Genomic DNA, 15,742 nt, shown 5'->3' with positions numbered 1-15,742 from the left:
GTTATGGTTGGACTCCGTGATACTGAGGGTCTCTTCCAACCAAAATGATTCTATGATTCTATATTTTGCTGTGTCTGTTTGTGCTGTGCTGCCTTCCTGATACTGATTATTGGTTAGATAGGCACTTGTGTGTATTTCAACAACACTGGACATTTGGAGATGTAATGCATGCTCACAGTTAACCAAGAAAACCTTATGTGGGTTAGAAGTTATGGGCTAACCATTCATGGGATTTTGATGTAATGGTGGGAAATTAGGGAAAACTTTTTAAACCTTATTTTGAATGTTTAAAAACATGTAGCCCTTACTGTTATAATTATGAGTCTTTACTCTGATGACTGTGGTGGAAATATTCTGGTCAGACATAGATGAGGTTCTTTCACAGCCAAGTGTTTGTTCCTTCTTAATTCTGACAAATAAAATGAAAGTAAAAGGAATTTGCATTGTACAACCTGCAGTTTTTCATTTTTTGTGAACCGTGAGCTATGTTCAGCTTCTTCACCTCCCTAAGTGCTTGATGACAAACTGAAATTCAGCTTTGTGTTCTGTCATTTTCAAATCCATGAAACATTTAGGAGGAATGCGCTCCAGTCCCAGTAGCCTTCTTGCTTTGAGTTGCTTGGCAGACTTTAACTCTCCTTGGAGGCAGGAAACACTGAAATGTCAGATGCTTGAAAGTGACAAAGAGTTATTTGTGTTAATATGAACAGAAAGATCCAAATTCAGTAATTGAATGGCAATCTGTAAACTATTTTGGATGACCAATTCAATTCACTCACTTTACAAGATTGCCTGATTTTTGACTTTATTTTTTTAATTTTATTTTTCCCAAGCTCAACTTTGCTTATGGAGGAAATGATCCAAGAGCAGAACTGTAGTTCTTTACATGCATTCCATGTGAAATTCTTTGCTGGATCAGGATCCTCTTTATTCTGTATCTTATCATGGAGTTTATCAGCACCTTTCCTCCTAAGCCAAAGATACTGAGGGAAACTATAAAAAGAAAGGAAATATTTGCTTTACTTATGTGCTAAATCAACATACATTGTAGGTAGATTTACTGTGGTGTGGTGCTGTGTGTGTTTTGTTTGGTTTTGTGGTCTTGTGTGTGTGTGGGTTTTTTGTTGTTTGTGGTTGTGTGTTGTTTTGTTTTTTAATAGGGCAAGCTCTCTAGCGGTAGCTCTTGTGAATAACTGCATGAATTTTGTTTCTGGGTAATCTAGGCATGTATCTATTAATCCTCATGATTTTAGTTGTGTGTTTCTTGTACTATAGCTATACAATGAAGGACCAATGTCATATTGCATTTTTGAATGTAGATATTGCAATGTTGTTTTTTTTTTGAAGTCTGCTTATTTAGTATGTTTTGTAGGAGGCTTTTCTTAATAATATCAAGCTTTAATATTAAGTAAATTTTTGCCTTGCTTATTTGTTTCAAATGCATGTGATTTTTTTTGTTCTTTAAAAAGGTATGACGAGATGCAACACAGCTGATATTGTCCAAAAGTAAATAATTATTACTTGGCTGTTGGCTTAAAAATTGGTCAACAGACTGCAAAATTCCATCTTCTCCCTAAACAGGAGAAATAAATACTGTCTGTTATTTCTCAATAGGTGGGGAAAATTCTGTCCTTTTATTGGTACTATGTTATTTCCTAATTTCTCTATTTCTGTATAGAGAGAGACCTTTGTTCTTCTTGGAAAGTTTGTTAGAGGCTGTTTCAATAGCTTTAAGGTAAAAATAAAAACAGTTGATGGTGCACAGAACTGAATGTTGTGGAAGAACTGTGAAGAACTATAATACCATTTAAAATCTTCTGCTGGCATATGTGTTCTCCATAACTTACTTTCCGAATTTACATTGGTAACTTCACTTATTGCAATTTTTTTCTTAGTGGTTTTGTTAATCTTCCTTTTTGCCTTAGTTTTCCTAATCTTCTGTTCACTTGCTTTCTCACACCTTCCAACAGCCACCTCATCTACTTGTGCTTCTCCAGCTTTCTGTGTGAGTTGCGGACAAGGTGAATTTCCTGCTCTTTTCTAGCAAAGGTCCTCAAAAGTGTCTTACCCTGTGTTTACAACATTGGATTGGACTTTCTGTTTTCTGCATGCATTCCAAATAACTCTTCGTTCCATTGAGAAGATTAAGGGCAGTGTTTGCTTGGAAAAAAAAAAAAAAATTGATGAAGTGCCTAACAGAGCTATTATTCATTTTGGAAACCAGTTGCTGTGGTTGCCATAGTAATACCAAGCTCTGTATTAAAGTGATTTTCTATACGTACTGCCTGCATTGTAACGTGCTGTTGGGGGAGCTGCAGTTCTATGAATCTATGCTCTTGAAAGAGTTTTCCAGCTTTATATAGTTAAATTATCCAAGGAATTTGTTATAGGAACATAAACCACGTAAATCTAGTTTATCATATCTATCGTGGAGTTGTTCATGCAGCCCATCACTTCGTGTAGCCATTTATAGTAATCTCAATGAAATAACAGCTGTATTAAAAATGAATAATGCATACAGAGAAGTTTTGAACTCGTTTAATATTTCTTGACTTATTTTTTATTTATTTGTAACTGATAGAATGATGAGCTTGTAGTTGCAAGAAAAATACTTGTAGACTCGGTTGTTTCCCCTCATGTGTTTTAGGTGTAATGGGTAATAGCTCATGGGGTTAGAAAGCTGGTAATTTAATGGCATGTTTTCTTTGTAGAAAGCCCCATGAAATATTTATGGAATATGAAGAATCTACTACAGTAAAAGGATACTATACTAAGATTTCTTTTAGAAATAGCTTTAAAATTCTTCAGAGAGAAGAAAAGTATAACAATGTATTGTAGTAAACCAGATAAAACATATTTTTCCAAAATTAAATATATTATTTTGAAGCATTTGCATACCACATTGTTCCTTCATAATATCATTCTAACCCAACAGTAAATGCAAAAATAAACACTGTCTGCCAAGCAGAAGTGACAGGTGGCTAGTGCTATCAAATGGAGAAATTTGTGATCTAACATCTATGGAAATTTATAAATATTCTGATACTTCTTGATCACAGAATTAGGTAAAATAGTGAGACATCTGAAAGACAGAGTAGCAATTGGGGTTCAAAGTGTTACTTTAGAAAGTATCCTTTCAATCTGGGACAAGGTTTGTAGACAAGTTTTTACAAATACTGTTCTTGGATCTGGCTGATTTCAGTTCTGAATCAGTAGGTTAAATTTAGTTCTGTGTTTGCATTTCAGCAAGTGATCATCTCTGTGATAAGAATGTTTTAGAACTGCTCATATTCAAAATAATTGTTCTGGAATCTTAAGAAAAAACTAATTAAGTTGAAGCAAGGATATTTTTGAAGTACTGTCTTGATTGAAAATGTGCGTCTGATTTGTAGGTGGCATTAAAACTCCTTTGTAGAAATCCTGTGCTGGGGAGCATGTTTTCCAGCTCTTAACTAGGACATTAATTCCTTGGGAAATCCACAAGGGGAAAGAGTTAGTAGAATGACAATAAATTGAAATTATGCTTTGACTAGGGAAAATGTAACATTTCAACCAATGACAACTGGTTTAATGGTTAATTAGGTATTAAATAGAGGACAAGTTTCAAATATAAGTGCAAATATATTTCCTTGGTATTCCTGAAGTCTTTGAGGATGGGTTTCCTCTGATGTCTTGATTTAAAGTGTTGCAAACTATAGGGTAGACACATGTAGTCCAACAGATTCTTACAAGACAGATTTCTATGTACTATTACATTTGATGCAGTAAAAATTAATAAACTTACTGTGTGGTTGTATTTGTAACCTGCACAGCAGAAATGTTCTAGCCTTGGATGTTTACTTACCCTTAATTTCATTCTTTCCTCTTTGGCTTTATTAAAAACAAAATCAAGAACACTGTGGTAGCCAAGGACTAATTGGGGGGAAATAAGACATGTCCACAGCATTACAGGTGAATATTAAAAAAAAAAAAAGACAAACAAAACAACCACACAAAAAACCCCAAAAACCAAAACCACAAGAAAATAAACAAAACGCAAAGCAAACAAAACCAAAAATCCCATACCTCCCCCCCCAAAAAAAGACCCCAGCACTTCAATAATACAAGTCTTTTCTTCAGAATTGTTATCAAGGGGTATTGGCCAAGACAGTGTTGTGACTGACAACTAGGGAGAGCAAAGCTGGGAACTGCAGGTGAGCATTTATTTGGAATAAAAACTAAAATTCAACCTTTTTTGAATATAAAATATTAGCCATTCCTATTGCTGTGTAGGCATTCATAGTGATCAATGTAGAGGAAGTCAGGAGTCAACAAGAATTCTTCTATTTTCCCAATGCTAGTTGTATGTGGATAGGGTGCTCTAGGAATGTTCCCCTCAAAGAAGTAATATCAAGTAAATTGGGTTTTGTATTAATCCTTTGCCTTAATTATTAATAAGAATAGATGAGTCAAAAAACTATAGCCTACACCTAGACTCTTCATTTTGACCATTGGATACCTTTTCTTCAGTTGATGTTGTATATACAAATTTTTAATGGTTCTTTTATATTCTACTGATCTTCCTTACTAAAGATGACCTGGAGTAAGAATAAAGTGGTCTGGTGTTACTGATGAGCGAAAGGTGCTTGTAACACTTTCACTTGTTGGAAATGTGTCAGAGAGGCTTGTACATTGTGTGTTGACAGCAAGTAATAGATGTTAGGTTTATATACTGTAATATACAGTATATGGTTTCCCTTCTTTTGGATGTTATACTAAACTTTATACTAAAATAGAATAAAGAACTCAAAATGCAAGGGCAAGCAATAAGAGTCAAACAGCTGGGGTATTTTGGCATGCATACAGCTCCAGGTGCATCAGCTGCCTTTCAGTCTACCTGCTTCATCTTAGCAAGTTGTTTTTTGGCATCTCTTGCCATTAGTTGGCATTCACCCTTTTGTTTTGCGAATGTGTTGAAATAGTCATACGTGTTGGGGGGAAGACAAAAAACTTTCAGGAAAGGAAGGAAACTAAAACTTCTGCTGGTGGACAGGTTGAAGAGATGACAGATTTTTGCATATAGGAGGCTGACAGAAGTTGGAAAAGTAGTGTTGCTTTTTCCAGCTCCTCTCTGCTGCTTTTTGAAGATGCAGTATCTGTGGATGTAGATGAGAACTATCCAGTCTCTTTGAAGCTGTGAGATGAGTTCCAGCTTTGGAGTTTATGTGGGTTTCAGGAACCATGTGAGGCTGGTGACAACTTTTAAGGCCAGGTACTCAGGTGTGTACAGATAAACGTGAGGAATTCTTCCTTGGATGCCAGAAAGGGTTCTGTATCAGATGTTGTGTGAGCTGACATCTTGTCCTGATATTTTTTTTTTAATTTTATCATGGCAAGGCTGTTTATAAGAGCAGCGTGCCATACCTGTTATCTAACAGTGTTTTGTCAAGTGTCTCATTTGCTTCTGTTTCTTGGAAAGATGCTGTTTTTAGGGCTCTAATCTTAACTATTTCTTCTTTATGTGACATCTTTGTGCATTTATTTGCTCTTAAGTCAAGCTTCTGACCTCTGGCAGGCATTTCATATGTTTTTGCAGCTCTTCTGTGTTCTCAACAAATTCATGTCTACCTGCTTGCTCCCTTGAGCATGCTGTGTGTTTCATATTGGTCCAATATGAACCTTTTTAAAAAAAGTCTTATGTGTTATGTGGACAAGATTCAGCTTTAAATGGGTTTTCTCTTACAAGGTACTGTAGAATATGAACATATGTAGCACTTCTGAAAGCAAAAACAGAAACAAAAGCCTTGAGAAAGTTCAGAAGGATCCTTTATGACTTGACAACAGAGGAGGTTATTAAATACAATAGGAGGTTATTAAATACAATCTAAAAGGTCAAGTTCTGTGTCAAATAAGGAGAGTAGAACAGAATATGAATCCTTTTGGGCTAAATGCATAGAAGCACTTCTAAAAGACAGTTTGAGAAACAACTTGCCAAAGTATAAAAACTAGTGTTAAATGCTTATTATCAAATATCCTGGGAGAAGGAGCATTGCCGAAGGTTCTGTAGGCCAATCCAGCAGACAATTCACGTGTAAAAAGAGCACCCAGAGATAAGACTTCGGCAGAGAAACATAATTCATTATTTAGTTTGTGTTCACCATTCAATAATGTAGGGAGGTATTCATGCCCAAATCCTGCATTATGGAGAATTAGTCAATGGATCTGTTTCAAGTAAGTATTACGTTGTAAAACAAACATGTTTTGTCCTTGGTGTACATTTCCATGTCCAGTGCTGAGATTTTTTTTTTTTTCCAAAAAGAGCAGTTCTTTGAAACCCAGTCTTGTAAGGTATTATGTTATTGCTTGGAATTATAGGACAGCTGAAGCTATGCCTAATTAAAGGAAGTTTGTTAGTTGGAGAGTAGTGGCAGGAATGAAAACTGATTTCTCTTGAAACTTGCTGAAATAAAACATTATTCCTTCTATTTCTTTAATTTTCAAATAATGATTCCTTAGTTCAGTAAGTCCTACAAGTAGAGTTTTCATTTGAAATAGTGTCATAATTGAAGTTTTATTTGTCAAAACTGCCTGGTCCTGAATGTAGAAGGAAAGCTTGGCTCTATCACAGGATAGAAAACTTTCTTAGAATAAGGTATATTCCAATTTGATGGTTCCTGTCTTTGGCCTTAAATGAGTTACTTCAGAGTAAGTGGAAGTCTTGTCCTGTATGATTTGTTGCTGATTTAATTGTATGCTTCTCATTTCTGATTCTGACAATAAATTTGCATCTTTTCCTGTTTTATGCATGGGTGTGTGCTTTTCTGTCTTTTTTGTTTACATGAGTTGTTTTGTAGAGTTTGCTGGGTTCTGCAGTTGATGTTACTTGAAAGTAAAGAAAGTAGTTTGAGTTGTAACTTATTTTCTGTTTTCTGTGTATACTATGCTTATTACATAGATATAAATGGTGTGTTTTTGTGTAACAGTAGCCAAAACTTGAAGCTTTAGCAAAATGATTGTGTAGGGAAGTAATAAACTAGTGTGCAAGATGTCTCCTTTCAGCTGGATGATCAGTGACACAAGTAGATCAGACCCGGTAAACCAGACTTGTTCGTCAATCCTGCAGAAGGACTAGTGGAGCGGTATAGTGCACACTTGCCTTTGAAGACTTGAGGCCTTTGGTGTTATTAATCCAACACTGGAGCTGAGGTGGAGGAGAAATACATATATAATTTGTAGATGAGTTTACTTAAGGCGGATGTTATCTCTTTTTAAAAAACATATTCATTAACTATACAAAATACCATTTTTTTTTTCTGGTGTTGTTCATATTATATGCTTACTTTGCCTTTACTTGTTCTGACAGATTCCTGCCTTTTTGGCTTTTAGAAGAATATAACCAGTGATGTTCTTCTGATACAGTGCTTGCTAGCTTGGGGATTCACTTGACATGGAATCATGGGTGGAATTGAAGCTTGTTGCAGATGTGTCAGGGCTGCAGGCAAAAATCTAGGCTGCTGACTGCCCTGCTGGGAAGCTGAGTGAACTCCCCGGGGTGTGGAGAGCTACTAGAGGCGACTTGAGAAATCGCTGAACGTACCGAACAACAGCGTGAGGAGCTGACAGACGTTATAGACAGCAACTGATGCAATGCTTGGATTTCATGAGTAGTGAAGGGAGAGTTGTGTGGGAAATTCCAGGAGGTGCCCTTGCATGGGGGAGAGCACTGGGGCTGCTTAGGTAGGTGCTGCGTTACAAGCACAACAGCGCCTGGGTAAACATTTTGGAAATACCAAATTCGGATATAGTTTTAACATTAGAATATAGTTCTCATATTAGAATTGTATGTTGTCTGCTTTTGTACATTAGAAAACTGTAATTGCTTGTAAATCAGATAAATGGATCCATCTTCTGCTTGCTTTGGGAAAATTGCTGAAGTTTCTATGACCTAAAAATGTAACATATGAATGTATAAATTTACCTTTTAGTTGCAACAGTGTTGTTGATCTCAGATATGTATTATGAAGCTGGCTGTTGCTGTTCTTTGGAATGCAATGATTTTGTTTTAACTCAAACTCCTTGGATAAATGTCTAAGGCCAAATATCCAGATCTCTTATAGATGATCATTTAATGCCAGTATAACATAATTTCTGTGTTCTTCATTCTGTTGCTCACCATCTCTCTCCCCATCATGAAAAACTAGTTCCTCAAAGCTATTACTCTAGAGAACCAATTTTCAGGAGGCAAAAACCCCATTATAAATAGTAATGTACTCAGACTTTTGTTCTGTTTTGAAGTAGCAGACTGTTATTAATTTTTCTTGATGTAAAAAAAAATAATAAAAATCTTATTTCTTGGTTTTCACTTCAGCATCTGCTCTTCTTTGACACTCCTTAGTGAAACCTGTTCCTGTCCAGCTGTGTTCTGTACCTCAGCCTTGCACTGTGTCATGGCACAGCTGTTTGCATGTGGTTTTTGTCACAGATACTCTTGTGTCTTTTTTAGAATCCATTAGTGCCTTTTTTCCAGTGTTCATGACATCCTGTAGCTCTTTGGCTTTACAACTACTCTGTTTTCTGTCTTTGGTGTATCAGCAGCCAGTCTCTCTGCTGTTGCACTTAATGCATTTCGGTGTCCCAGACTGGGTTTTAATTGTGAGTGGGCAGTCCTGGGTGCCATTTTCTGTTTAGTGTCAATGAAATTCAGGAGTCAGTTATTTAATATTGGAGATTTTTAATTTCTTATTACATCTCTTTCCTGTTGAATCCCTCATGTTTACAGTGACAGCGCAGTCATGATGAAGCGTATTTGTTGTGCCAGCCTGATATGTAGTTCAATTGAAACTTCACCCTCTTTCTTATTCAGTGTTTTTAGTCTGCACAAGTTCTGTTTTCATTGCGTCGTTGAGACTTCACACTGGTCTCCAGTAGTATTGTATTTTTCTAACATTACCGATCTTTTGATCGTCCTATATTCTTCCAGTACTTATCAACTCTTCGAGATGACAAATAAGGGAGGAATTTATTGGGATATCACAGAGTTCTTTGGAGTTGTGTATAAGCATGTTTTTGTACTTCTCCCACCCAGGCTCCTTGAGTGTGCACAAGTACTGTGAGCTTCTGAATGTTTTTTGAAAGCACGTGCTTATGCTGCTGCTATTTTGCATAAACTCTAGTATATTACAACTGCTTTTCCAGACCTTGTATATTGTGTACCTTTCACATGTATCTCAAAAAGCCCTGGAAGCATAATATATTTCAGTAGTAAGTTGCCAAGTGAGAGAAAAATTCTGTAGCAATGAAGACAAAAAGGCAGGGGATTAAACTCTGAATTTAGACATAAAATATCATTCTGAATCTGTAACTCATTTTTAGTTAAGACCTGTGTAAGCGTATTTTACATTGTCTGAGCATCTCTTGCATGTTAATACAAGGCATGTATACTAAAAAGTAGTTACCTTGTTGCACTCAGTAGGTATTACCATATGTATAGTGATTATTCAGTATTTTATTAATTTGGTAGAATTGCTATGTAATTCTGATTCCATTGGAGTTTACAAGAAGAGACATCATTGTTGTAAACATCTGTGTGCTAATTTGAATCTGTGTATACTGGTTGATAGTAGTTTCCCTAGTTTTCACAAAATACTTCTCTTTTAATAGAAGAATTACGGAAATTGAGTTGGTCTGGCATTCCCAAACGGGTTCGTCCAGTTGCATGGAAGCTTCTTTCTGTAAGTTGTATTTTTTTTCTTCTTCCTTTGTATTTAGTAGTAATATTTTTTTCAAGCATTGCAAATAATTTTGCCTGAGTTCTAATCCATCAGTTATACTTGAAAACATTGTCTTGTTACTGAATTGTAATGAAAGATTTGTGTTGTTTTTTTCTTTTCCTTCAATTTCAAGATTAATTGTCAAACTGAAAGGAGGAGAATAAGTAGTAGTAGTAAATCATGTCAGCTGTATATCTTCATTTTTCAGCCTAGCTTTCTATGAAAGAAAGGCTTATGTGATAACACTGCCCTCTTTCAACCGGTTTTGATGGAATGGTGGAGAGTTCAAAGACAAGTACGTTCTTACAGTTTTCTGGAAAATAGGCACACAGTAGAGGAAATGCAGCCTCTTGGTGTCCTATGAAAGGCTTCATTCTAACTTCACATTACAGTGACTACAAGAAGGGATTAAGACTGTACTGAGGAAAAGCTGTGATAGGATCTCAGGGTTTTTTTGACCATTTTTTTCTGTAATGGTTAAAGACAAACAAATGTGAACCATCGTGGTGAGTTACTTTGTGGCATTGGCTCTCCTGATGTCAGATGGGTGAGTCGCTTCAGGGAGACAAGCTCATTATAAAGCTAATAGCTTTTTTAGTGTGAGCTTTTAGGCTGCCTGAGCTTTCTGAACTTTGCCTGGTGGTCAGAGGATTTTGCAGCAGCAGTAGTGTTGGGAGTAGGTTGACTGAGATATCATGGAACAGCACACGGAGATGTTTCAGTGGGGCAGCAGAGACAGGTTCACAGGAATATGGGTTTCACTGGGTTTGATGTTACGGAACTGGATTTTTGAAATTTTGGTGTTTACACTAAATTGAAAAAGGTATGTCTGCAAAAATAAAATGTATTCCTCACAGGAATATTTTTTTTATGTCAATCTTTTCAACTATAATAGTTGTGATGCAAATGGTTGCACGTTTTAGCTGTTGTTTGTCTGCCTGTGGTTCGCAGAAGAACTTGTGAAGATGTTTGTATTAAAAAGAAGCAAAAATCTCATGCTGTCTACTCTCCAGAGGCTGTGAAAGACACTTTATCAGCAAATCTTCATGCATTTAAGAACTGTTTAAAATTCTGAGTTATACACACAACAGTTTAACACTATTGAATTTTTCAGAGAGTAGACTTAAATAGCTTTGCTTTTTACAGAATAATCCAGCAGGGAATGTGAAGTATTTGCTTCAGATTGAGACTGATTTCCAGTGACTGAGAGTCTCTCTTGCTGATGAGTTCTACTAAATTTGCAGCTTAGTTACTTCTAATGCTAAATGCAGATGCAGCTTCTAAATATCTTACTGTAACTGAAATTACACATGCAGTGTACAATTTATTTTAGTTCTGTTTCCAAAGTTGTCTCAAATTTTTGTAATGAAAAGAGCATTTCTTTTTTTTTAATCTTGAAGTTTAAGTGTTTTAAAACAGGCATCCTAAAGTCAAAAAATTATGGCAAACTCAAAATTGAAACACAGTAAGTGATAGTATAAGGATAGGTTAAGTTCTGAATCAGAGGACTAAAACTGAGGTTAAGAGGATTGGAATTATGCAAAAGTTAACTGCAGTTCACTTCCCTGCTTTCAGGTAAGAGCATGCACTTTACATGAGCTTCAGCTTTGTTCCCTAAGTTGATATTAGTTTAGTTTTTCTGAGGTTCCCAGTCTAGAGAAATTCTTAAGTGTAGAGTTTCCTTAATCTGTTCTTGTAACCACTCCAGATTGGGATCCATTTCAGTTTAATTCTTATCTGTCCCTGTCTTGCCGTACCTCTGCAAAGAAACCATCTTCAGGTTATTTTGCTTTTACTTTAAGAATTAAGTGGCTTTTTTTTTTTTTTTTTTTACTTTGATGAGAGACTTTCAAAAGAGTGTGTGGCTTTCTTTTTTTCTTTTGTTACCAAATAGCAGTATTTTTAGAGTTTCTAGCTTTTCTTATGTAATTCTTACCATGATATTTCCATGATATTTTATCCCCAAGTGGTCCTCAGCATGTTTTGGAAACCCAAAGATGTGTCATTTAGCAATCAATACTTTTGTATACTGTAAGGCAGCAGCTTGTTTCACCTTCTTTCCGAAGTGGGGAAAAAGTGCTTTGAGTGTTTATGGTCATAAACTCTGAGGCTTTTTTCTAATGGCAGTTTTTAAGGCACATCAGTTTTTTTAAACATATTACCTACTGCTAATCTATGTCTCAGGCAAGAGGGGGTAATGTGATAATCTTTTGTGCTTTAAGGTCTGCTGGGAGCTATTGGGGAAATAAGTGTCTAAAAGCAAAACTATTTTGGTTAAAGATCAGTTGCAAAACCAAAAAAGACGAGAAACCTAAAGAAACCAAAGCACAGTTCAGAGCTAAACCGGGACTCAATGTTTTGGAATTGTTCAGCAGTCTTACTTAAAAAGCCCAAACTGTGACTTATTTGGGGAACTGAGTACAATTAGTAGTATTGGAGGTGGAAGGTGATTGTCTTGTTTGTAAAATCGGCAGTGAAGCTGTAATTTCTAAAATATTTAAAAAATTGAATAGTTGAGACTTATTATATCGTCAGAAGGTTAATAATTTTAACATGTTTGATGCGTACAGCTGGCAACTGAGCCCCACGCAGCTGCTCGCTCGTGCCCCCGGTGAGATGGGGAAGAGAATCAGAAGGGTAAAAGTGAGAAAACTTGTGGGTTGAGGTCAAGACAGTTTAATAAGCAAAACAAACACTGTGTGCATAAGCAAAGCAAAATAAGGAATTAATTCACTCTCTCCCACAGGCAGGCAGGTGCTCAGCATCCCCAGGACAGCAGGGCTTTATCACACGTAACAGTTACTTGGGAAGACAAATGCTACCACTCAGAATGTCTCCGCACTTCCTCCTTCTCCCCCCAGCTTTACATGCTGATCATGACATCATATGGTGTGGAATATCCGTTTGGTCACTGGGGTCACCTGTCCCAGCTGTGTCCCCTCCCAGCTTCTTGTGCACCCCCAGCCCATTTGCTGGTGGGGTGGTGTGAGGAGCAGAAAAGGCCTTGACCCTGTGTTAGTGCTGCTCAGCGGTAGCTGAAACATCCCTGTTATCAACATTGGTCTCATACCAAATCTGAACCACAGGACTATACCAGCTACAGTGAAGAAAATTAACTTTATCCCAGCCAAAGCCACAAGAGTATGTCTGCTGGTAACAGTACATTAAAAAATTACATGATTTATTTTTAAAACATAGCAAAAAAACATAGGTATACTTTACCTGAACAGCAAGCAGAATTTTTCTGGTTCACTTCTCTTTTGAATAACAGAACTAAAGATATGATTGCAAAAGCCTTTGGAGGAAATTAATGAGTAAATGGATTAAAGTCCCCACCAATTTATTTCCTGATGATATGTTCAAACCTTTCCAACTTTTAAAAAGAACCTAATTTATAAAGTGAACAGGAAACAAGACATGTCCAACTGAAAGATTACTTCAGTGGTTGAAACTGAGTAATGGCAAAAAGACTTGCTGAGAAAATATTGGTATCCTTTGAACAATCACATTTGATCTCACAAATGAATTCTTTTCTAATGGAACTAAGATATCCTACAGGAAAAAAAAAAGACAAAAACCTCGCAACTGTTGAGAATAAACGTGAGGCAGAATTCAATATTTAACTGAATACAAAACTGTAGGACAGGATATTAAATGTCAGACTGAGTCTTGAGGCAAAAGTTAAGCTGGTGCAATTAAAAGTAGCTGGAACCAGATGCAAGTCAGTACATCTTAAAAGAGATGGTTTTGCCAAAGCAAGTATGTGTTAAGGTATTTGGAATGCAATATGGTTTGTACTTATTCTGTTGTCATCTTACACTAAGAAATTAAAATATATGGGAGTAACACTTTAAATTGTTCTTATGTAGAGATATTTTCAAAAATCTCTTGATGTTTCAGTGTGGTGAGTATTTCTTATTTTTCCCTAAAAATTAAATAAAACAAGTTATAGAAATGGGATATGATGTTGGAGTATTGCAGGAGAGCAGTGAAACCTATGTACTTTTACTTTTATTCTGTAGTTAACAATTTTAACATATTAGGTTTATCCCTTACATTTTTGCTTGTAGTGCTTAGGAGTGAATAAGAAAGCTGTTTTTGTAGTTAAATGCACGGAATTTGGGTTAGTTATGGGATATTGGTGTAAATTATTTGAAATAAAGCTGCTTATAAAAATGCATTAACTATTTCTGAATGTTCAGGAAACTTTTTGGTAGCCAGATACTTGAATAATGCTGTTTCTAGTAAGTGTACCTTATATATAAACTCAACATTTCATAAAAATCTTTATTTCTTTCCATACTATTTCTGCATTTTATAACCTGAGCCGCTTTTTTTTTTTTAAATGGAAAGTAGCCTGAGATGCCAGAAATGGGGATCAAACTGGACAAAAGAAGGAAATGAGAATGGAATTTTTTTTGGGGGGTGGGGGGGTGGGGGAATGGGGATTTTCAGATCTATGAATGAGTTCAATGAAGAACCATTCAGATACCCTTTGTACTTAATACAACAGTGTACAATCCTGCATATCTGACACAGGACTTCCTTAGTATGTCCATACCATACGGAAAATAAGATAATATTCATAAATAGCTTTTGGGAAACAACTAAAGAAATGTGTAGTTAGTGTTCTTATATCTAAGATCACAGTCACTGCTGGTGTTGAGTCGTTTTCTATAATGAAACTTTTAATAACCTGTTGAGGTGAAATGAAAGCTTGAAATTATTTTTTCTCATTGGAAACAGTGAAATAAAGTAGCTGGAATATTTTTAAAGCTTTTGAATTAACACACCATTGTATTACAAGTTTAACCATAATTTAAATATATTTGCTCATGTATATCATTCCTACTTGAAGGTAACTGAAATAATATGCATTTTGTTTAAAAACTTAAGAAAATGGCTCCAATCATGGCCACATGGGAATGCAGTAATTAATGAACTTGTATAGAATTACATTTATCTGAACTTATTTGAGGTTTTCTCTCGGAAGGAATACAGAATCTTAGAATTCTGGGTGAGAAATTGCTTTTTAAAGGTGGAAAAGCGTCAAACTTTTTTTTTTTTTAAAAAAAGGTGATTTTAATAAGATGTTTGTATCTGAACTTTTGTATCAGTTGGAATGATTAGAAAACTGATTTACTAAAAAATTATTCAGATCCACGTAGGACTGCATGGCACTATGTCAGTTTATTAGGTTTTCTGTCACATGTAATCAAATGCCAGTGGTGCTTTTTGTAAAGCAGAGAGTAATATCCTTTATTTCATTGTTTGGTTTTTTTTTTTTTTTCCCCAGGGCTATCTTCCTGCAAATGTGGACCGAAGAGAAAGCACTTTAAAAAGAAAACGCAAAGAGTATTTTGCATTTGTTGAACAATACTATGACTCCAGAAATGATGAAAATCACCAAGACACCTATAGACAGGTAGAACACCTTTTGAAGTGACTTTTACGTACAGGTGCAGCAATTAGAAATGATGCACACTGAGACGCAAAGACGCACAGACACAGAGTTCTTATTAGCAGAGAGAGCAGAGCCAGGCAGAACTGAACCCTCTTTTATTAACAGTTCTCAGTTTATATGTTTACAGATACAGGGCTGGACTGAGAGGTTAGACAGTTTTTTCAAAAAATGTTATTCTAAACACACAACACTCATGTTGTGACTGTTTTCGGTCACGTTCCCATGTATATCTTGTGGCCGGTGTTCCAACTCAGTCATTCACATGCCCAGACCCAACATTCACACATCGTACGTAGGGTGGCGGTTTTCTGACCCAAGATACTATTCTCACTGGCCTGGGCTATCACTCCTTACACTCATAAAAAACATACTTCTGTATAATCTGTCCAAGGCCTGTTAGTTGGAACTGCTGTTCCCACAACAGGACATCTGCTAAAGAACTTGAATATATTATTTTTTAAGTTTGCTACGGTTTTTCTCTATTTCCTCAGTCATCTTTGGTAGATAGCTCTCCAGTCATTTTCCCACA

The 15,742-nt window shown here is 36.0% G+C and overlaps 1 protein-coding gene across 2 annotated transcripts in view; it reads left to right on the top strand.

Moving 5' to 3' along the window:
- The window catches only part of TBC1D22A (TBC1 domain family member 22A), a 163,952-nt gene that overhangs the window by 13,751 nt on the left and 134,459 nt on the right, over window positions 1-15,742 (top strand). For both annotated transcript variants that reach the window (XM_065854268.2, XM_065854259.2), the window contains exons 5-6: window positions 9,640-9,710; window positions 15,046-15,174. In XM_065854268.2, the coding sequence (XP_065710340.1) occupies window positions 9,640-9,710; window positions 15,046-15,174 (200 nt within the window). The remainder of the gene's footprint in view (window positions 1-9,639; window positions 9,711-15,045; window positions 15,175-15,742) is intronic.

This window comes from Patagioenas fasciata, chromosome 1 (assembly GCF_037038585.1).
Source record: "Patagioenas fasciata isolate bPatFas1 chromosome 1, bPatFas1.hap1, whole genome shotgun sequence".
Lineage (NCBI taxonomy): Eukaryota > Metazoa > Chordata > Aves > Columbiformes > Columbidae > Patagioenas > Patagioenas fasciata.
Note: the sequence above shows the minus strand (reverse complement) of the source record. Positions and strands in the feature narration are given on the sequence as shown.